The sequence below is a fragment of the Emys orbicularis genome, chromosome 6, assembly GCF_028017835.1.
Source record: "Emys orbicularis isolate rEmyOrb1 chromosome 6, rEmyOrb1.hap1, whole genome shotgun sequence".
NCBI classification, from domain to species: Eukaryota; Metazoa; Chordata; order Testudines; family Emydidae; genus Emys; species Emys orbicularis.
This window is the reverse complement of record NC_088688.1, coordinates 711841-734609: the sequence shown is the minus strand read 5'-3', so window position 1 is coordinate 734609 and position 22769 is coordinate 711841. Positions and strand designations below refer to the sequence as shown.

The following is a 22769-nucleotide window of genomic DNA, read 5'->3' as shown; positions in this document are numbered from 1 at the left end:
TCGGCTCTGCTTTTGCAGCCTGCCCTGGCTTTGGCGGTGTCAGTGAGGGCTGCCCCAGGCTCCTTGGGTCACAGGAGCACTCTCAGGAATTGGGCTCCCAGCAGAAAGCACCAAGGGGACCTCACTTTTTGGACGGCCAGTGGAAAGGGATACATGTTCAGACGCGTTTGACGCTGTGTGGGGCTGGTGACAGAAACCTTCTATCCCAGGAGCCACTGTAGGAGTTATCCCAGCCTGGGGGTGCCAGCAAACCCGGGAAGGCCTCTGGCCCGTCAGCACCTTAACGCTCAATGAGCAGCACTTCAGCTTACCTCTCCCACCTGCTGCTGCCCTGGCTAAGGTGCCCTCACATGGTCCTCTCGCTCCGCCTCTCCCATCTGCTGGGATCTATCTATAGCTGATCACTGAGCGCACTCCTCACATCACTGCCCAGGTCACACGTCCCTTCTTTTCATTTTGTCTTGCTGGCCCTGCCAGCGGCTTGGGCTGCAGATTGAATGTCAGTGAGACATAAACAAAATAACCGAGGTGCCCGCTCACTTCTGGGAACTGCCAGCGAGGAGAGAACCAACACAGCTCAGGTTGCAGCCCCGGCCCTCTGCGAGGGGATATAAAGACGGGGCCTGACTGGTGGCCCCAGACTAAGTGCTGGGGAGACTCAATTGGCTTTTGCAGGTGGCTTCTAATCCAAGAAATGATGGGGAAAATCGGCTTCTCCCTGATCTTCACCCTGGCTCTGGTGACCCTCAGCACCTCTTCAGAGAGAAAGGTATGGGGCAGGGTGAGGGGCCGAGGGGGCTGGGCGCTGGCTCTGGGCCGTCTCAGGCCGGGGCAGGGTGTGGGGCTGAGGGGACTGGGTGCTGGCTCTGGGACGGGGCAGGGTGAGGGGCCGAGGGGGCCGGGCGCTGGCTCTGGGGTGGCTCGGGGCAGGGCGAGGGGCCGAGGGGGCCGGGCGCTGGCTCTGGGGTGGCTCGGGGCAGGGCGAGGGGCCGAGGGGGCCGGGCGCTGGCTCTGGGGTGGCTCGGGGCAGGGCGAGGGGCCGAGGGGGCCGGGCGCTGGCTCGGGGCAGGGCGAGGGGCCAAGGGGGCCGGGCGCTGGCTCTGGGGTGGCTCGGGGCAGGGCAGGGAGAGGGGCCGAGGGGGTTGTTTCAGTGATAGCTTCTGCAGCAGGGGCCAGAATCCCTTTGCTCCATCTCTCTGGTGAAATGGCAGCAGGCGGTGGCCATGCAGGTGCTGGGGCAGGGGGCAGCCGGAGCTTGACAGGACAAAATCCACAATATCTTTTTTAAACCCCTCTGTTTTGGGGCCTGACTTGGGCATGTTTAGTGTAGGGGAGACCAGCGGAGCAGGGTCCAGTCTGTAACAGGCTGCCATGAAGAGGAAGTTCCCAGCTGCTATCCCTGTCCACTGAGGGGGGGCAGGAGGGGTTCAGCTCAGTTTGCACCAAGGGAGATTTAAGTTAGATACTCAGAGAAACTTTCCAGCCATCAGGGCGTTAAGCGCTGGGGTAGGTTCCCAGGGGAGGCTGTGCAATCCCCGTCACTGGAGGGGTTTTAAGAGCAGGTTAAATAAGTCCCTCTCCGAGATGGTCTAGGTACAACGTAGCCCTGCAGCAGCACGCAGCTGGACCAGATGGCCTCTCCAGGTCCTGTCCAGCCCCACATTCACAGGGTCGGATTCACGTTCTGAACTGGTGGTGTTGGCCGTTCTCTGCTTCACGCTGTGTAAGGTCGGACTCCAGCTCCTCATGTCTGGGCTCGGCAGTGCCTGTCCCTGACCTGGGGGCAGGAAGCTCCATAGTGCAGGCTGCTCCAGTGTGGGAGCGAGCACAAGGAATGCAGTGCTTGGATTCCAGTAAAAGCACACGCTGACCATGGCGAGACACAGGGGAATCTGCAAAGCCATCCCTCTGGTGCGCTGGGACCCTGCCTAGAGGGTTCTTTGCTGGCCAAGCCAGGAGCTCACTAATCTTCCATCAGAAATTATGGCCACTAGAAACGCAACCTCCATGCCCGCAAAGAACAGGGCCAGAGGTTCTTCTCGTGACCAGCTGTCCCGTGGGATCTCAGGAACCAGAGCACAGGCGAGGCACTTGGGTTTATTTCCTAGTTTGCAGAGTCTCTTTTGCGTTCGGGGCTCTTGGGGTCACAGCCTCAGCTAAGTGTCCGACTGTGCAGCGTTGGGCGTGTGACCACGTCTGTTCCCCTTTCAGTGTGACCTGTCCGGACTGTGGCGGAACGAGCTGGGCTCGCTGATGGAAATAAATAAAGTTAATGATGCAGGAGAATTCTCCGGCAAGTACCTCACAGCTGTGACGGCCACCGGCAACTGTATCCACAGCTCGCCCCTGAAGGGAGCCCAGCATGACAGGACACAGAGGAGCCAGCCGACCTTCGGCTTCACTGTGAACTGGGAGAAGTTCTCAAGTACGTACCACGTGCTGCTTTGGGGCCGGGGGGGGAGGGGGTTACTATCAGCATGAATGGGGGGGGGGCGCCAGGGGCACCTGGAGGATTATTTTGGTTTGTTGGCGTGCCAGAAATGGTCGTGGGAAATATGTGACTCAGTGCAGTAATTGTGTTCAATACTGGGAGGTTAAAATGAATTGTGTATGGCACCAGCAAGCCCGTTACTGGCTACTGTGTCCGTTTCTGCTGTCCGCATTTCAAAGGGATATTACAGCCTTGGAAAGGGGTCAGAAAACAGCTAGCAGGATGGTTCGAGCTCTGGGAAACCAGCTGCCTGGGGAGAAACTAGAGCGGCTCAGTCTATTTAGTTGATACAAGAGAAGGTTATGGGGGTGTCTGATCATGGCCTATGGGTGTGCACAGCAGTTATAATTTGAGTCACCCCGAACTCACCTCCTGGCCACCCACACACATGTCTAGCTTGTGTAACGAGGTGCCCTAAATCCCAGATAGCTGGCTCGTTGGGGGGTTGTGTGGGGGTTGAAGCCTGGGTGATGCTGAGGCTCTAGCTAGTAATGCAGGGGGATGGGGGGTGCAACAGCTCCTGTTACAACAACTCAGCAGCAGCTAATTCAATCGTCCTGCTAATCCAGCCGCTCGTGTAACTCCAGTGCGGCCGCTCTCACGACAGCTCGGCTAGTGCTGTAACACAGGGGTGCTCACGTCAGCTAGCGCAGTGACGATAAACCCTGCAAGAACCTGCCTGTGGAGAGCTTCCTGACAGCCGATGACTCTTTAATCTAGCAGACAAAGGTGACTGGAAACTGAACCCAGACGTATCCAAATTAGAAATGAAGTGGAACTTTTTACCGGTGCAGGTGATTAGCCAATGGGACAGCTGAGCTGGGCACGTGGTGGATCCTCCATCGCTTGGAATCTTTAAGTCAAGACGGAGTCTGTTTCCGAAAGCTCCCTCTGGCTCGACCAGCCGTGGCGGGCTGGACGCTGGGATACCTGGGGGAGGTCCCAGGGCTGGGTTACGCGGGACGCCAGATTGCGGCTGATCACAGGGAGGACGATGACATGATCAAATGACCAGGGGTGGAAGATATCAGCTGCACTTTGTATGGGCTGCCGTGGGGCGCGGGTGGGTTGGGGACGCCAGAGGAGCCTGCGCACAGCTGAGCGGGTCGAACCAGGGCCCGAAGGAGCCCTGCCCCTGCCCCTGGTGCATGGACAGAAAAGCGCAGATCTGGTGATGGTGAGGAGGAAGCCAGCAGACTTTGGAAATGGCCTTGGCATGTGGGGCCTGGGAGACAGCGGAGTCCAAGTGTCCCCCAGCCTGCAGGCCTCTCCCCTTCCCGACCCTGCCCCGTCTCATGTAGCCGCCCAGAAAATGGAGTCATTGTGCTGCTCTGCCGTCTGGGCCGGTGCCGGGGAAAGCGCGTCAGCGGGGAGAGATGCTGCGGAGGCAGAGAGGGGCTCTTTATATGCCTGTGGCACGGGAGTCGTGTCATCGCCACAGCGCGCCCTCTCCCTCCACCCTGAGCTCTGGGCCCGGTGTCTGCGGGACGCAGAGCGTGTGGCACTGTCTCTCCCTCTGGTTCCCTCGCAGACTCGACAACCGTCTTCGTAGGCCAGTGCTTCGTTGGTGATAAAGGGAAGGAAACTCTGAAGACCATGTGGCTGCTGCGTGAGGAGGTCGGATCCCCTGGAGACGGCTGGAGAGCGACCAGGTGGGTGACTGGGCACAGACTGGCCTGCGGAGCTGGGGCTGCCGGGCCTGGCCCCGTCTCTGCTCAGCGCTGTGCCAAGGGCTGGGATCCCGACCCGGCTCTGAGCCCGTGCGGGATGAGCCGGGATGAGCTGGTGAAGGGCAGGGTGGGGCTCTCAGCCCCAAATCCCAAACCCTTGCGCCCCCCCCCTGTATCTGGCTGGAGGAGAAGGAGGTGGTGTGAACATGAATGAAGGTTTATTCCTCAAATGTGCTGAGTTATAGAATCATAGAATATCAGGGTTGGAAGGGACCTCAGGAGGTCATCTAGTCCAACCCCCTGCTCAAAGCAGGACCAATCCCCAGACAGATTTTTGCCCCACATCCCTAAATGGCCCCCTCAAGGACTGAACTCACAACCCTGGGTTTAGCAGGCCAATGCTCAATCCACTGAGCTATCCCTGGGCCCTGCCATACCCCAGGGCTGTGTGTGATCCCCGGCGGGTCAGGCCGGGGCCAGGGCCATGTCCTCCCACAGCTCTTCTCCGAGAACTCGCTAATGGGTGAGCAGCCCGCCGGGGGGTGTGGGCATCCTGTGGGGGGGCATCCCCTGGGGGCCGAGTCAGTGGCCAGGGAAAAGCACAAAGGGTGGCCTTGTTGACCTACCCAGGAGGGGATGGCTGGATGGGCAGCCCCCAGAGTCCCTGCCCACCCCCGGGTGCTGCTGGGTGGCTCTGAGGCCAGGTCACTGCGGGGTGCCCACAGCCACGCTGCTTCCCTGGGCTGGCGGCTGGGTGCCCCTGTGAGGTGGCATCTGGAGGAGGGGCGTTCCCCAGACAGCAGTGCTCAGCACCCAGGTGGGGGCCCTGGGGATGGGGTGTCCCTCTCTGGGCTTCTCTCCTCAGCCTGATACACTGAAGAGCCCTTTAAGAGTGCAACAGCAAAGCTATAACTAGAGCCAGTGGCTGGAAGTTGAAATTAGGCAAATTCAAATTAGAAATAAATCACAATTTTTAAACAGTGAGGGTAACACTGGAAACGCTTAGCAAGAGCCGTGGTGGATTCTCTATCACGGGCAGCTTTTAAATCAAGATGGGATGTTTGTCTAAATGATTTGTTCTCCTTCAGTCCCTGCTTCTGGACTTGACGCAGGATTTAATTCAGGGCAGTTCTCTGCCCTGTGCCGGGCAGGGGGTCGGACCGGTCTTGGGGCCCTGTGCCAGGCAGGGGGTCAGACTAGATGATCACACTGGTCCCTTCTGGCCTTGGAATTTATGAATCACTTGGTGCTCCTGCCTCTCCTTGTATGGGGCAGCCCCGAGCGCAGGCCCGTGCTAGGCCAGTAACACCAGCTCTCTGCTTCCCTGCAGGGTCGGCGCAAACATTTTCACCCGGAAACGAAATCTAGAGCCAGGGAAAATCCTTCAGCAGCAGTCTCCACTCTGTGATACTCCAGCTCCAACAGCACAATGAACACGCCCTCCAGCTCCACGGCTCCGGTGCCCACCCGGTCTGGAATTGTCCTGGCCTCTCTCGAGAGCGTCTCACCCAGCGGTTTGCTGAGCTGCAGTCGCCCGTCTCTGCCTCCATCTCCCCCTCGCTCTCTAGTTACCCTCCAGAATCGCTGCCCGCGCCCCCAACGCTGCAGTTTAGTTCATTTCTCAGCAATGCTCCAGCGCTGGAAGCAAATGAGTCTCTTGTGGTTTTATCGCTCTTGGCTTTTGTGACGCCTACCTGCCCCTCTCTGACTTCCCTGGATGGTCCTGAAACCTCTCCTGTTAGCTGGGGTCTTTCCGGGACACTCCTGGCAGCTTTATTGCCCCTGGTTCACTCCTTTCCTCGCTCTCCATCAGTCTATGGTAGCGATTGCACCAGCCTCACTAAAGTCACAGAGAAATGGTGCTCCCCTTCCAAATGGCCTTGACGTTAGCTCAGGGCTAGCCACTGCTCCCAGCTCAAAGCTTCAGTTCTCTTAGAATGTTTCAGCCCTTCATGAGTTCTCGACTCGAGGTACCAAATAAACTTTGTTCCAATGGAAAAATATTGTGCCATTCTGTGTTCTAGTTATTTGAAACTAGATCTTAGTTCACCATCTGCAGCAGGCTACTTAATACTGCCCAGTGACCTGGGACAAGGAGTGTGATGGGGAAACTGCTTAATGTACAGGGGTCACACTCCATCGGTGGGGAGTGCTGGGTTGCAAATATATTTCCCCATCTCTCTCCCTCTCAGCAATTCAATCCCCCCCTCAACTGCCCATCATGCTGACTAATATGGTCTCGTAGTTTCCTTGTACTCCCCTGTTGGTTTATCTGTATCATAGAAATGGAAGGGAGCTTGATAGGTCATCTAGTCCAAGTCCTGCCTCAGTGCAGGGATTGGACTAGATGACCTAAGTATTATCTAGAGCAGGGGTGGGCAAATCTTTTGGCCCAAGGGCCACATCTGGGTGGGGACATTGTATGCAGGGCCATGAATGTAGGGCTGGGGCAGGGGTTGGGGTGCAGGATGTTGTTAGTAACCACCTGACAAGACCAAAGTGATATCGGCTGCGGTGTCCCTCCATGCCATACACCTCACTCCATTCCCTTCTGCACTGCTAATAAACTCTGCATTATTTTTCCCATATTTAGCTTTAAGAGTTTTAAGGTCAAAGTCTTCAGAGACCACAGAAACAGCATTTGCACACAGGGCACTAGTGCTGGGCTCTGTGTAGCTTGCCTGTGAGTTTATAGTAGCAGGATTAGCATTTGCCGTGGCATTTGGGGTTGCTGGTTTTGGGCTGCCCTTCCGTGTCGGGCAGTCTGGTCTCATGTGGCCCAGCACACCACAGTGATAGCATTTAACCTGTTTATTCTTGGGGTGAGAGTTCCTATCCTCTGGGCCCCCATGAGCTCCTCTAGAAGAGTCAGGGCCAGGTTTACCTTTAAATCCTTCCCTCTTGAACTGGGGAGAATGGTGATTAGTTTTCCCCTGGGGTTTATACCCTTCTCGAGCCCTGTTTTGGGTGTGGGCATCCGCAATCTCTGCTGCCCGTAGGACTGACTCAGGGTCCCTATCACACACAGCTGCTCTCACATGGTCAGGCACAATGTCTAAGAACTGTTCCAAAGTTAGTAAATCCAGCAGTTTTTCAAAACTCCCATGTGCCTTGGCTCCCACAACCCACTTTTTAACAAAACCCATCAGCTTATGAGCACATTCTACAAAAGTACAATCCTTAGACATTTTAAACTTTCTAAACTTAACTCTGTAAGAATCAGGAGTAACCTTGAACTGCCTTAACACAGAATCTTTAAACCACCCATAATCCAAGGCTTCTTGTTCCCCCAATTCATTAAATACCTCCCTGGCTTTTCCAGTCAGTCTGGTCAGCAAGACAGGCATTCGCTGATCATCGGGGATCTGGTACAGATTGCAGAGGTGTTCAAAGGTAGCCAAAAACAACTCTATATCCTCAGTATCATTGTAAATGGGACACATCCTTTCCCAGTTTTTCTCATGGCGGGGGGGAAGTGGAGCACCAGGTGGGGATGACTTTCTCCGCTCTTCCATTACTTGGAGCTGAAGTTTGGCCGTCTCCTGTTCCATCTGTTGAGCTTTCTCCTCAGCAGCAAGCAGCTCCAGATGCCCCTTACAAGCTCTTTCTTCTCTCTCATCAGCCTCTCTTTCTAATTCAGCTATTTTTTGCTTCTCTAGCAATCGAAGATCTGCTAGCTTCTGTTCATGCTCAAATTGCAGTTTACTTGTTGCCTTTTGCACTCTAATTTTTTCTGCATCTTCTGTAGCCTCAGGTAAGGGCTGTGCTCCTGTCTCCTGATCACTGGCCATTAACAAATTTCTCAGTTCTTGATTTGTAGCTTTCTTTCTAAAGCTTATCCCCTTTTCTGAACACCAATCTTCCAGGGCTTTTTTGCCAAGGCCCTTATATGCTCTTTACTCATCCATTGCAACTGCTCTTTAACCAACAAAACTCTCAATACCAAAATTCAAATTTGGATAGCGTGGGGTTCTGACCCAAAGCTTAATTGACCTGGTTGTGTGGATCCTTGCACGACTACACCACTGTGACGTTGCTGCCCGTGGGACCCAGCTGAGGTCACTCAATTAGGGTGAACTGCAAACAGAACAGGGCAGACCAACCCCAAACGCTGGTGGATATTCCAATACTTAGATTTACCAACCAGCACAAAACAGCTTCTGTAGTACCTCACTGGTTACTCAGAAGTCCAAACAACGCAGTTCCCTTAAAGTGCCCAGCCTCCGGCCTCCGTCCAGACACACCTGTCAGATATGATGATGATTACTGAAAATCTTATCTCCTCATATAAAATAAAAGGTTCTCCTGATCCCAAAGGACCAAGCCCCAGACCCAGGTCAAATGACAACTTAGATCTTACCCAAAATACATGCTTATAGCCAATTCTTATTAACTAAGCTAAAATTTATTAAGAAAGAAAAGAGAGTGTGTGCTGGTTAAAAGATCAATATACAGACAGACTTGAATTCAATTTTTGAGGTTCAGATACATAGCAGAGATGAGCTTGTAGCTGCCAAAAGTCCTTTTAGAAATAGTCCATAGGTTATAGTCCAAAGTCCATATTCAGGGTGACTCCAGTCAATGACTGGGGATCTCAATCCTTATGGCTTAAGGTTTCCCCCTCTTGAAACCCAAAGCAGATCTGAGATGAAGCAGGATCGTGTCCCAGGGTTCTTATACATTTCCAGCAGCCTTTTGGCCTGAGAAAACCATAGGCTTAACTCTCCTTCTCCCAAACATCCTGGCAATTAGCACAGGGTAATTTATCCATTAAACAGTTCAGCTACAGGTTACCACAACCTTCAAAGAGACATAGAGACAATAATACTATTTCCCTCAAGTGTCCTCCTAAATGTTAATATTCCTTTTTTGATCTTCAAATCAAAGCTATAGCAATAGACAAGACTTGTTGCTTATATTACAAGACCCGAGTAAACACCTCCCCTTCTACCTCTAACAATGCAGACTTGCATTTCAAAGCTCTGTTCATTTACAGATCTTCCTAACCAGTCTCTAAAGTTCGGCCATGAGTCAGGTCAGTCTGGGAGGTAATTAACTCTTTCTGGCCCTGTCCCCTTTCAATGAGATATTATATTACACTCATAACATCACAATACTATGATGTGTGTAGATGTTTGTTGTAAATATAGGATCTGGCTGTGCTGGTGTGAGCACTCTAGCAATGGCAGGATTTTAGCAAGGGGGCTGCTGGCCCCTTAATGAAACTTAGTGTGTGGGGGGGGAGGTTGGTTGCCTTTCTCCCAATACCAGGAGAAAAGGGAAGGGCTGAAGAGGAGTCAGGACCCTGAGACTGACAGTCCCCATGGCCAATTGGGAGAGGCCAGCGCTCCAAGTCAGCTGGACTGACAGGGTGGGCAGGGTAGGGAGGGAGTCCAGATCCCGGGGCCCATCCTCCAAGTGAGCTGGGGGCGAGGATTGCAGGGCAAAGCTGCAGCCCAGAGCCAGGTAGTGCAGACCAGCCGCTGCAGTGGGGAACCGTGGGGCCAGAGCCAGGAGAGCAGAGGCTGGCCATGCTGCAAATAACCTGGAGCTGAGCAAGGTGAGCGCCTGGGAAGAGCGAGGGAGACTCTGGGCAGAGGCCCAGTGGAGGGAGATGTTGCTGGACAAGATGTGACCCCCATGGGAGGGCCAATGCTGGGGTGAGGTGTCATGGCACCTGGAGCCTGAGGACGTGTAGCCACCACCAGAACAGGTGTCTGCCCCACGGTATCACCACAGCCAGGGCCTGGGGAAGAGGCCTGGGGCCGGTAAGGAAGAGACTGTGAATTTTCTTGAGCCCCAAAGACTGTTGTAGCCTCTGTTTAAAATAGGCTTGATAGTTCGGTGTTAAACAATGTGACATTATTGACATTAACTGTGACCGTATAGATCATTGTTGCAACCACTGTTATATATTTGCAGCAAATATTGTACAAAGGTTGTCGTGTGAGGTGTCTATGGGAAGGTTAGGATTTGCTGGTTATGATGATGCTGTCTGTATGTATCATTTTTGTAGCTGAAGTTATGAATATTGGCTCTGTACTTGTATCTCAATGTGTTTGATTCTAAAGTAGCCTTAGGGCTTGGCTACACTTGCGAGTCACAGCGCAATAAAGGAGCCCGGGCGCCCTAGCTCACTCCCCGTCCATACTGGCATGGCACGTAGAGCGCTCTGACTCCACGGCTACAGCGCTGCTGGTTCTGCACCTCGGCGAGAGGAATAACGTTTGCTGTGCCTTGGCTACATCGCCCGGGCTTCAGTGTGGACGAGGTGTTACGTTACTGCGCTCTGATCGGCCTCCGGAAACATCCCATAATCCCCTTAAGTCCAGTGGCCACTCTTGTCACTGTTTTGAATCACTGTAGGAATGTGGATATGCCCTTTGAAAGCTCAGTTTCTGACAGCCGGCTGCTTATCTGCTCCGAGACAAAGCAACCATTAGTGTGGAATGCTGTGTGAGAGAGAGAGGCTGGGGTGGGGAAGGGCGGTCTGCTGCTGTCTGAGCTTACAAGACAGTATGCTGACATACCGTACTCAGAGAGTTGTTATTAATGGTTCCCAATCCTGCTGGAAAGGCATAACGAGTGGGGTTCCGCAGGGGTCTGTTTTGGGACCGGCTCTGTTCAATATCTTCATCAACGACTTAGATATTGGCATAGAAAGTAAGCTTATTAAGTTTGCGGATGATACCAAACTGGGAGGGATTGCAACTGCTTTGGAGGACAGGGTCATAATTCAAAATGATCTGGACAAATTGGAGAAATGGTCTGAGTTAAACAGGATGAAGTTTAACAAAGACAAATGCAAAGTGCTCCACTTAGGAAGAAAAAATCAGTTTCACACATACAGAATGGGAAGAGACTGTCTAGGAAGGAGTACGGCAGAAAGGGATCTAGGGGTTATAGTGGACCACAAGCTAAATATGAGTCAACAGTGTGATGCTGTTGCAAAAAAAGCAAACATGATTCTGGGATGTATTAACAGGTGTGTTGTGAGCAAGACACGAGAAGTCATTCTTCCGCTCTACTCTGCTCTGGTTAGGCCTCAGCTGGAGTATTGTGTCCAGTTCTGGGCACCGCATTTCAAAAAAGATGTGGAGAAATTGGAAAGGGTCCAGAGAAGAGCAACAAGAATGATTAAAGGTCTTGAGAACATGACCTATGAAGGAAGGCTGAAAGAATTGGGTTTGTTTAGTTTGGAAAAGAGAAGACTGAGAGGGGACATGATAGCAGTTTTCAGGTATTTAAAAGGGTGTCATAAGGAGGAGGGAGAAAACTTGTTCACCTTAGCCTCTAAGGATAGAACAAGAAGCAATGGGTTTAAACTGCAGCAAGGGAGGTCTAGGTTGGACATTAGGAAAAAGTTCCTAACTGTCAGGGTGGTTAAACACTGGAATAGATTGCCTAGGGAGGTTGTGGAATCTCCATCTCTGGAGATATTTAAGAGTAGGTTAGATAAATGTCTATCAGGGATGGTCTAGACAGTATTTGGTCCTGCCATGCGGGCAGGGGACTGGACTCGATGACCTCTCGAGGTCCCTTCCAGTCCTAGAATCTATGAATCTATGCTCTCAGCCCCCTAAAACCCACTCTCTCAGCCCCCACATACACACAACACACTCCCTGTTACACTCCACCACCCCCCTTTGAAAAGCATGTTGCAGTCACTTGCATGCTGGGATAGCTGCCCATAATGCACCGCTCCCAATGCCACTGCAAATGCCGCAAATGTGGCCACGCCAGTGCGCTGGCAGCTGGCCGTGTGGACAGACTGCAGCGCTTTCTGTAGTGCACTCTATGAAGGCTGGTTTAACTCACAGCGCTCTACATCTGCAAGTGTAGCCATGCCCTTAGTGAAACATTGGGTTAGCTTCTTGAGAAAGGAATTTTCAGATTAAGTGCCCAGTCAATAATAATAAATTAATGGAGATATCCTATCTCCTAGAACTGGAAGGGAGCTTGAAAGGTCATTGAGTCCAGCCCCCTGCTTTCACTAGCAGGACCAAGTACTGATTTTGCCCCAGATCCTTAAGTGGCCCCCTCAAGGATTGAACTCACAACCCTGGGTTTAGCAGGCCAATGCTTAAACCACTGAGCTATCCCTCTCCTCATCAAGAAACACTTAACTGACAATGGACCTTGGGAGACTCCAATCCACATATGAGGAACCTTCCTGGGAACGTTCAAGGCAGCATGTGAGCAACGGCCACTCCACCTGTAAAGAACTGAGTCATGCATGGACATGTGACTTGACCATGTGACTCCAAATTCCACCTGGCTGCTGTGATTTTCCACAGTAAGAACAAAGGGGTCCTTCCACATGGCAGAGGATATAAAAGGCCCTGGAAACCCTTCCATTTTGTCTTCAATCCAGCTTCTGACCTCTGGAGGAACTTTGCTAGAAACTGAAGTTCTGAACAAAGGACTGAATGACCCATCCAAGCTGGGATGTTTGTACTCCAGAGACTTGATTGGCTTAAATCAGCAGTAATCCCATCAAGCCTGAACTAAGAACTTTGAAATTGTATGTATTTGATTCCATTTAACCAATTTTAACACTCGTCTATATTTCTTTCTTTTTATGCATAAACCTTTAGATTTTAGATTCTAAAGGATTGGCAACAGTGTGATTTGTGGGTAAGATCTGACTTGTATATTGACCTGGGTCTGGGTCCTTTGGGATCGGGAGAACCTTTTTTCTTTTACTGGGGTATTGGTTTTCATAACCATCTGTCCCCATAATGAGTGGCCTTGGTGGTGATACTGGAAAACTGGAGTGTCTAAGGGAATTGCTTGTGTGACTTCTGGTTAGCCAGTGGGGTGAGACCGAAGTCCTCTCTGTTTGGCTGGTTTGGTGCCTTAATAGTAAAGGACCCCGAGCCCTGGGCTGTGACTGCCCGGCTCTTAGCAATTTGTCCTGAATTGATACTCTCAGTTGTGTCCCGCCAGAGGCAGCTTCATTACAAACGACAGCGTCCCTCCGGAGTGAGTTTGTCTCCCATGGCGCCAGTGTTCAGATCAATAGGGTGAACATTACCTTGGCGATTCTCTTACAGTGGGAGACGCTGAGCAGCATGCACAGAGCGAATGCAGCGACCACGCACGGCTACAAGTGAACAGTTTGTTTGTATGATAGGTTATACTCAGCAAATGACTAAGGTTGCAATCACACTTGGGTACACACAACCTGAGCTACTGCTGTATCCATACTCCTCTGCTCCGATGGACCTCTCAACAGGCGGTCATCAATAGCGGGCTGGTTCCTGCTGGGGTCTTCCCACACTGTCCATGCCAGGGACCCCTTTTATCTTGTGGTTTGGCCACGCCTAACACAATATGCATATGCATAAGGGTTCTAACCACCTTGTCCTTATCTGTACTTCCACACCCCATACTTTGTCTGGTGCCCCACTTTTCATACGGTGTTCTCTTAATTCACCTTATTCTCATTGGCAGCTACGTAAACATGTTTTCGTGGGAGCCTGCGGTCAAAGCAGGCTTTCCATGATGTTACTATCAGGAACCTTGCCGTCTAGATGGGTACCCGGCGGTCTGTTTTCCCAGAACATCACCGGCAGGCACGTCCGTTACCGTAATCTGGTTACCTTACTGGCACCGGGTCACTTCTGGTCATCTACCTGTGTCAGGCCTCCTGAAGTCTGGTGAGGCTAATCTGAAATCTTACAGGCCTCAGCCTGTAGGCCTTGAACTAAGTCGTGCTCCACTTCTATACCTAATGCACACTCATCCCTCCTACATACTTGTCCGTCTGACAGTCCTATCCTACTTCTAGCACACGGGCATCAAACATTAACTCTACATGAAATAACATAGGAGGTTACAACACGGTCACAACACAACTAAATGATAGCATGAACTAATTGGCTACAGGTATCACCGCAGAGAATCCAGCTGCTGGGAAGGAGGCCTGGGACCGGTAAGGAAAAGGCTGTGAATTGTTCTTAACTTAGAGAGACCGCACAAAAGCATGGAGCTGGTTTTGCCAGATGTGGCATTGCTAAACTAACAAAGACTGGAACTGGCCCTCAGTTTGCTAGCAAAGATTCTAAGATCTTCACAGTGGATTATGGATTTTAACATATTCTGCCTAGACCTGAATAGCCGCAGAGTAATGGTTATAACTGCAAAGCGCTGGCTAAGAGAGGCTGGCCCCAGATCACTCATTGCCACCTGTCTGGGAGGCAGGGGTGGTTGCTGGCTAATATGAAATGTCATTATTTCCGCTAGAGTTAGTGACCATTCAGAGGCTCAGGATCTTGACTGCTAATGGACTCCAGTTCCCGCCTTGCCCCTGCTCTGTCGTGCATGGCACACGGAGAACCTTTGTCCTGCCATCACCTCTCTCACCGGCCCGGGGTAACGTGCCCTCGCACACCCCATGAGCCATGGCAGGGCATAGCCCTCAGAGCCAGGCACCTTTCCACCTGTCACTGCAGGCCAATGGCCCTGCTGGTCTCTGTCCAGCTCTCCCATCTGCTGGGATCTATCTATAGCTGGTCACTGAGCGCACTCCTCACATCACTGCCCAGGTCACACGTCCCTTCTTTTCATTTTGTCTTGCTGGCCCTGCCAGCGGCTTGGGCTGCAGATTGAATGTCAGTGAGACATAAACAAAATAACCGAGGTGCCCGCTCACTTCTGGGAACTGCCAGCGAGGAGAGAACCAACACAGCTCAGGTTGCAGCCCCGGCCCTCTGCGAGGGGATATAAAGACGGGGCCTGACTGGTGGCCCCAGACTAAGTGCTGGGGAGACTCAATTGGCTTTTGCAGGTGGCTTCTAATCCAAGAAATGATGGGGAAAATCGGCTTCTCCCTGATCTTCACCCTGGCTCTGGTGACCCTCAGCACCTCTTCAGAGAGAAAGGTATGGGGCAGACTGGGCAGGGTGAGGGGCCGAGGGGGCCGGGCACTGGCTCTGGGCCGTCTCAGGCTGGGGCAGGATGTGGGGCTGAGGGGACTGGGTGCTGGCTCTGGGACGGGCAGGGCGAGGGGCCGAGGGGGCTGGGCGCTGGCTCTGGGTTGTCTCAGGCTGGGGCAGGGCGAGGGGCCGAGGGGGCTGGGCGCTGGCTCTGGGGTGTCTCGGGGCAGGGCGAGGGGCCAAGGGGGCTTGGCGCTGGCTCTGGGGTGTCTCAGGCTGGGGCAGGGTGAGGGACCGAGGGGGCTGGATGCTCGCTCTGGGGTATCTCAGGCTGGGGCAGGGTGAGGGGCCGAGGGGGCTTGGCGCTGGCTCTGGGGTGTCGCAGGCTGGGGCAGGGTGAGGGGCCGAGGGGGCTGGGCGCTGGCTCTGGGGTGTCTCAGGCTGGGGCAGGGTGAGGGGCCGAGGGGGCCGGGCATTTCCCCCCATCCACAAGACTTATTACCCTGTTGAAGAAAGCTATCAGGTTAGTATGACATGATTTGTTCTTGACTGATACACGCTGACTGTTACTTATCACCTTATTATCTATTAGGTGTTTGCAAACTGATTGCTTAATTATTTGCTCCATTATCTTTCTGGATGCTGAAGTTAAGCTGACTGGTCTGTAATCCCCCGGGTTGTCCTTATTCCTCTTTTTATAGGTGGGCACTAGATTTGCCCTTTACCAGTCCTCTGGAATTTCTCCCATCTTCCATGACTTTTCAAAGATAATTGCTAATGGATCAGATATCTCCTCAGTCAGCTGCTTGAGTATTCTAGGATGTATTTCATCAGGCCCTGGTGACATGAAGACATCTAACTTTTCTAAGTAACTTTTAACTTTTTCTCTCCCTATTTTAGCCTCTGATCCTATCCCATTTTCACTTGCATTCACTGTGTTACATGTTGAATCACTACTAACCTTTTTGGTGAAAACTGAAACAAAAAAGTCATTTAGCACTTCTGCCATTTCCACATTTTCTGTTATTGTTTTCTTTCCCCTCATTGAGTAATGGGCCTACCCTGTCCTTGGTCTTCCTCTTGCTTCTAATGTATTTGTGGAATGTTTGTTTGTTTTTTGTTACCCTTTATGTCTCTAGGTAGTTTAATCTGGTTTTGTCCTTGGCTTTTCTAATTCTGTCCCTACATACTTGTATTATTTGTTTATATTCATCCTTTGTAATTTGACCAAGTTTCCACTTTTTGTAGGACTGTTTTTTGAGTTTCAGGTCATTGAAGATCTCCTAGTTAAACCAGGGTGGCCTCTTGCTATACTTCCTATCTTTCCTATGCAATGGGATAGTTTTCTCTTGTGCCCTTAATAATGTCTCCTAGAAAAACTGCCAACTGTCTTCAATTGTTTTTGCCCTTAGATTTGCTTCCCATAGGATCATACCTACCAACTCTGAGTTTGCTAAAGTCGCCTTCTTGGAATCCATGATCTTTATTTTGCTGTTCTCCCTCCTACCATTCCTTAGAATCACAAACTCTCTCATTTCTTGATCACTTTCACCCAAGCTGCCTTCCACTTTCAAATTCTCAACCCGTTCCTCCCTGTTTGTCAAAATCAAATCTAGAACAGCCTCTCCCCTAGTAGCTGTCTCTACCTTCTGAACTAAAAAATTGTCTCCAATACATTCCAAGAACTTGTTGGATAATCTGTGCCTTGCGGTGTTATTTTCCCCACAGGTCTCTGCGTAGTTGAAGTCCCCCATCACCACCAAGATGGCAGATTACAAAGCAGGATGCCGAGCGTGGCTGTGCTACATGCACCCAGCTCAGCTTTCCCCGCCCCTCCGGTTACCCAAGTTATACCAGCCGACTGGCAGGACCCAGCAATATCTCACAGGGTGACAATCCCTTGTCTGCCCTCGGGAAGGAAGGGCCCGATGGTTCTAGGGATTGGACTAGGAAAAGGGCAGGTTCTCGAAAACAGGTTGCTAATGTTTTAAGTAACATTTTTAAAACCCAGCTGTAAGCAAGATGAGCTGTATTTTAACACGTGTTAGCTGGTTATGTTGCAGCCTAGGCTCTCACATAGGGTTCACCTTGACCAACCAATACTTAACCTACTACTGGCCTTGTCTACATTAGGGTTCTAAGACTTGTCAGGTAAAACATGTCAGCCAACCTGTTTTTGTCTAGCGTAAGTGTTGTGATTGTGGGTCAGTTTGTATTTTGCAGCTCCTTCAATGGTCTGCCAGCGATGGCCCACGATGGCTTAAATAAAGTGTGGGCCGCACAGCGCCACCTCGTGGCCGAACAGCGCGATACGGCTTAGCATTCCATTACAGTACGAGCCCCATGGGGCCTGTCATCTCTCCAGGACCCTCACCCAGCCTGGGCCCCACTGCTCTCGGGTGTAGAGACCTGCAGCTGCCTCAGTAAACTCCTCTGCCTGTGGGGAGAGGGAGCGGGTGGCGAGGGAATGGAGGACAGCTCCCCGCACCCTATGGGTTAGGAAGGAGAAAGCAGAGGGGCCCCCCCCAGGAGCAGAGGAGGCCCCCAGTTCTGTGTTTATGGTTTAGGATTTATTCAATTAGTTGCATTTCTGGTGGAATCCCCAGCCTGAAAGACCCAGAGACAGGTGGGGAGGGAAGGGCTCCGCTGGAGAGCTCAGGAAGCAGAGCGCACACCAAGACTTCATTTTCATCTCCGGTTTGAGCGGGCTGTGCCCTCGTTCCGGGCTGGCAGGGCCATCGCCTCAGCCGAGCATCGGGCCCTGCAGTGCTGGGTGGGACCCTGGTCCTGCTGACCGCGTCCCTCCCTTTCCAGTGTGTCCTGTCCGGATCGTGGAGGAGCAGCTTGGGCTGCAAGATGGTTGTATCCGAACTCAGCGAGGCGGGAGCGTTCTCAGGTTCATACCGCTCTGCAGCAATGGCCCCCAGGGCTGATCTCCTGTCGTCGCGTCTGCATGGAATCCAGCACAGCGCCAGCCAGAAGGAGCAGCCAACCTTCGGGTTCACCGTGAAGTGGCAGTTCTCAGGTGTGTAGCCTGCACTGCCTCGGTGCCGGCCAGGCGGAGCCAGGGGTAAGCGTGGTCTGAGGGGGGGCTGACAAAGCTGGGGGTCTCATTCCCCACTCTTGGGGAGGGCTGGCCTCTTTAAGGGAAGGGGCTGTCAGCCCTGTGAGGCGATGGGATGCTGGGAATTGTCGTCCGGGGGCTCAGTGACTCGGGGTACATGGGACTGAGGTCAGCTGGGAGTAGGACAGTGTATAAGGCAAGCCTGTTCCTCAGTCAGTGAGAGGCTTGTGGTGGTCTCTGGAGGTAGCCCTGGAAGCCCAGTGCCTGGCGGTCCAGGCTTAGGCTGGGAGGAGGTGAGTGATGGTCGAATCAAACTTTAAGCGAAGGCGGAGAGAGTGGAAGCAAACTGGTCTGGGGAGAAGGACCCGCCGGCAGGGCTGGCTCTGGCTTTTTTGCCGCCCCAGGCAAAAAAGCCTCCGGCTGCCCCCCCCCCCCCCAGCGCCACAGGGGAGGGCACGGGGGGGGGGGGAGGGCGGCCAGAGCGCCGGGAGGAGGGCGCCGGGGGGGAGGGCGGCCGGAGCCCTGGGAGGAGGGCGGAGTGCCCGGCTGGGGCTCCGCTCTCCCCGGCGGCCGGCGCCCTGGGAGGAGGGCGGAGTGCCCCAGCCGGGGCTCCGCTCTCCCCGGCGGCGGGAGCCGGAGCGCCGCGCCGCGCCGCCCCCCTCCAGGTGCCGCCCCAAGCACAAGCTTGGTGGGCTGGTGCCTGTAGCCGGCCCTGCCCGCCGGGAAGGCTCATGGTGGGGATCTCTGTCTCCATGGAATTCCCTGCCATGCCAGACACATCCAGCTACAGCTCGCAATGGAAAATACTCGTTGATGGAAACTTCGTGATGCTCATGTAATCCACTGACCAGTGTGTTACGCGTCCTCGTCGATGCTCGAGCCACGGAGGATGTGAGTCCGTTACAGACACTAGCTTTGCAGCTCACACTGTAGGGCAGGGGTAGGCAACCTATGGCACGTGTGCCAAAGGCGGCACGCAAGCTGATTTTCAGTGGCACTCACATTGCCCAGGTCCTGGCCACCGGTCCGGGGGGCTCTGCATTTTAATTTAATTTTAAATGAAGGGTCTTAAACATTTTAAAAACCGTATTTACTTTACATACAACAGTAGTTTAGTTATATATTATAGACTTATAGAAAGAGACCTTCTAAAAACGTTAAAATGTATGACTGGCACATGAAACCTTAAATTAGAGTGAATAAATGAAGACTCGGCATACTACTTCTGAAACGTTGCCGACTCCTGCTGTAGGGTGTTGGGGGGAGGGATAGCTCAGTGGTTTGAGCATTGGCCTGCTAAACCCAGGGTTGTGAGCTCAATCCTTGAGGGGGCCATTTAGGGATCTGGGGCAAAATCAGTACTTGGTTCTGCTAGTGAAGACAGGGGGCTGGACTCAACTCAATGACCTTTCAAGGTCCCTTCCAGTTCTAGGAGATAGGATATCTCCATTAATTTAAAATTTATTTAATTTTAAAATTTTAAAATTTAAGTTGTGCTTTAGCTGGGGAGATCCTGGGTCCGGTGCCCAGAGGGTGGCTGTCACACTTACTTTCCACAACAACTTGGAAGTTGTCTTCAGGTGGCCCAGCGCAAAACCTCCTTCCCCCAGCCCTGAAATCCAGTTGACTCCTCCTGGGGGAGCAGGAGGATGCTGCAGGCAGGGCAGGGAGACAGGAAACGTGTTGGTGTAGCACAATAGTGAATTTCCACGGCAAAAGTATCAACTTCTGCAGCTGCAAAGCCATGGACTCCGTGAACCCCTGACTGGGACGGTCCCATCGTTCAGGGAGTGCTGCAGGCGTTCTGCAGATTTGCTCTATGCACAGGCCAGGTTTTCAAGGTTCTCTCGCTACCAGAAGGGCTAGAAACATGATTTTAATATTAAACATAATAATAATTCAGGAGCCAGGGGAGAACTCCATGTTGTGGAATTGTGGAAGACAGATGATCCTGATTTAAACCATGCTTCTAATGTCACTTCCTTTAATAAACAAAATAGTGACTTAAATCTCTCTTCTGTAATACACACTGAAGCTGGGAATGGGCGACAGGGGCTGGATCACTCGATGATTCCGTTCTGTTCTTTCCCTCTGGGGCACCTGGCACTGGCCACTGTCGTCAGACAGGATACTGGGCTGGATGGATCTTGGTCTGACCCAGTCTGGCCGTTCTAATGCTCTTATATTTTTATATGGTGTATCCTTACTGCAGGGGCTTATACCAAAAGCCCCATGCTCTTACACTGGAGAGACCCAGGTTCAGGGACTCTCAGCAAGGCAGTATGGGGGCGATGCGGTTTTTGCATCTGCTCAGTGAAGATGTTTAATGTATTTTTGTTTACGCCAGAGCCCATGTGCATGTCTGGGGACTCGTCAGGTGTGCAAGGCAGGTGGTCCTGCCCCAAAGAGCTCCCAGAGGAAGGAAAGACAGACCCGGAGGCAGCGGTTTGGGGAAGGGGAGCAGCAGGTCATCTGGATGCTGGGTTTTAATGGGGACTGAAATGTGGAGATCAGGGGCCCCAGGCCCAGGGGCCGTGTGGGTGAGCGTGGGGCAGGGGGCCCCAGGCCCAGGGGGCCATGGGGGGAGGCACGGTGGTGACTGCACAAGGAGCAGGAGGGAGTGACACATCATGGCAAGGGGGGGCTACACTGGGGCAGAGCACTGAAGGCAGGGAGGGGAAGGGGCATCAGTGCAGGGATCCGAGAGGACAGGGAGGAGGCAGGGGGCAGGTGCCGTCAGTGGCTGCCCTTGTAGATGTCTGTGTGGGAGGCCAGTGGAGCCCGGTGAAGGCAGGGTGCAGTGAGGGGCTGAGTGAGGTTTGGCTGTGGGGCACGGAAGGAAACGCACAGATCCTGGACACAGGTGCGACGCCGTGGGTGCTCTGGGGCTGAATAGTGGGTGCTCAGCCCCCACCAGCCACACAGCTCCAGGAGGGTTTGGAGGAGGGCAGGCAGTGGCAGGGGAGCGGGGGCCTTGGGGAGGGGCAGAGTGGGGGCGGGAAGAGGTGGAGCGAGGGCGGGGCCGCAGGGGAGGCTGGAGCCAGCCTTGGGGAACCGCTGCAGAGGACCCAGGGGGTCGCTCTGGGTGACTATAGCCGGTGAGCAGCACCACCCCAGCGACACGCAGCAAACTCCCTGAGGCTCTGGGCTCCGTCTGGGGGCCCGGTGGGGGGTCTCAGAGCCAGCAGCCCTGACCCTGTCACTCTATCACCTGTCAGAGTCTCCGCCAGACTCCATGAGCGTCTTCGTGGGCCAGTGCTTCATGGATGACCAGGGAGAGGAGACCCTGCAGACCACGTGGCTGCTGCGTGAGGAGGTCGGATCCCCCGGCGCCAACTGGGAAGCGACCAGGTGGGTGACTGGGCACAGACTGGCCAGGAGCGAAGGTGCCGCCTGCGGAGCTGGGGCTGCAGGGCCTGGCCCCGTCTCTGCTCAACGTTGTGCCAAGGGCAGGGATCCCGACCCGGCTCTTAGACTGTGGTGCTGGAGATGCAGGGAACCCCGTGTGGGATGAGGTGGGGCAGGGCGGGGCTCTCAGCACCGAATCACAAACTCTTGGGGGACCCCCCATGTGCTCTAGGAATTTTAGGGGGGAAGCTCTAAGGCCTGTGCAGGGGGTCGGACCGGTCCTAGGCCCTGTGCCGTGCAGGGGTCAGACACAGATCACAATGGTCCCTTCTGGCCTAGGACTCTAGGAACCTGTGACACTTGCTAGGGGAGGATGAAGGTTTGCTGAGTTCCCTGGGCCCTGCCACACCTCAGGGCTGTGTGTGATCCCCGGCGGGTCAGGCCGGGGCCAGGGCCATGTCCTCCCACAGCTCTTCTCCGAGAACTCGCTAATGGGTGAGCAGCCCGCCGGGGGGTGTGGGCATCCTGTGGGGGGGTATCCCCTGGGGGCCGAGTCAGTGGCCAGGGAAAAGCACAAAGGGTGGCCTTGTTGACCTACCCAGGAGGGGATGGCTGGATGAGCAGCCCCAGAGTCCCTGCCCACCCCCGGGTACTGCTGGGTGGCTCTGAGGCCAGGCCAGTGCAGGGTGCCCACAGCCACGCTGCTTCCCTGGGCTGGCGGCTGGGTGCCCCCCTGAGGCAGCGCCTGTAGGAGGTGCCTCTTAGGGCTTCTATCTGTCTCAGATTAATGCACCTTGTGCCCTGCTCCCTCTCCCCCCGTGTATGGGGCAGCCCCGAGCGCAGGCCCGTGCTGGGCCAGTAACCTCAGCTCTGCGCTTCCCTGCAGGGTCGGCACAAACGTTTTCACCCGGATCAAGTGACGGAACGTGGGCAAAGCCGTGAGGAGCGACGATGTCCGGTGACCCAGCAGCACCGTGACCCCACTCTGCAGCCCCAGGGCTCCTGGTGCCCCCGTCCGGAATCTCTCGAGAGCGTCTCGCCCGGCCTCAGGGCTGTTTGCTGGGCTGCAGAGGCGCCGTCTCTGTCTCCATCTCCCCTCGCTCTCCGGTTACACCCACATCCCAGAATCGCTGCCTGCGCCCCCGACGCTGCAATTTAGTTCCTTTCCCAGTAAAGCTCTAGAGCTGGAGGCAAATGAGTCTCTTGTGTTTTTATCGCTCTTGGCCCTTGGGGTGAAGCTGTTGCTGAGCCGTGATTCCCACTTGCCACTCTCTGGATTCCCTGGGAGGTGCCGGATTCTCTCCCATGAGCCGGGC

General features: G+C 53.7%; 2 protein-coding genes across 2 annotated transcripts in view; both read left to right on the top strand.

Moving 5' to 3' along the window:
• LOC135880032 (avidin-like) overlaps positions 1 to 22403 on the top strand; it is a 42085-nt gene extending 19682 nt beyond the window's left edge. The window contains exon 4 of the mRNA XM_065406116.1: positions 22340 to 22403. Coding sequence (XP_065262188.1) covers positions 22340 to 22373 — 34 coding nt within the window. The 3' untranslated portion in view covers positions 22374 to 22403. The remainder of the gene's footprint in view (positions 1 to 22339) is intronic.
• On the top strand, positions 605 to 5594 carry LOC135880548 (avidin-like). Its single transcript, XM_065406875.1, has 4 exons — positions 605 to 769; positions 2212 to 2425; positions 4023 to 4143; positions 5492 to 5594. Exons 1-4 carry the CDS (start codon positions 695 to 697, stop codon positions 5592 to 5594), a joined length of 513 nt encoding a protein of 170 aa, XP_065262947.1. The 5' UTR covers positions 605 to 694.
• Positions 22404 to 22769: the final 366 nt, after the last annotated feature.

Bases quoted from the DNA above. Each gene is read 5' to 3' on its own strand.
- LOC135880548 (XM_065406875.1), top strand. From the start codon at position 695: ATGATGGGGAAAATCGGCTTCTCCCTGATCTTCACCCTGGCTCTGGTG. The intron at 770-2,211 runs GTATGGGGCAGG...TTCCCCTTTCAG, and splicing joins GCACCTCTTCAGAGAGAAAG to TGTGACCTGTCCGGACTGTG. The intron at 2,426-4,022 runs GTACGTACCACG...GTTCCCTCGCAG, and splicing joins GAACTGGGAGAAGTTCTCAA to ACTCGACAACCGTCTTCGTA.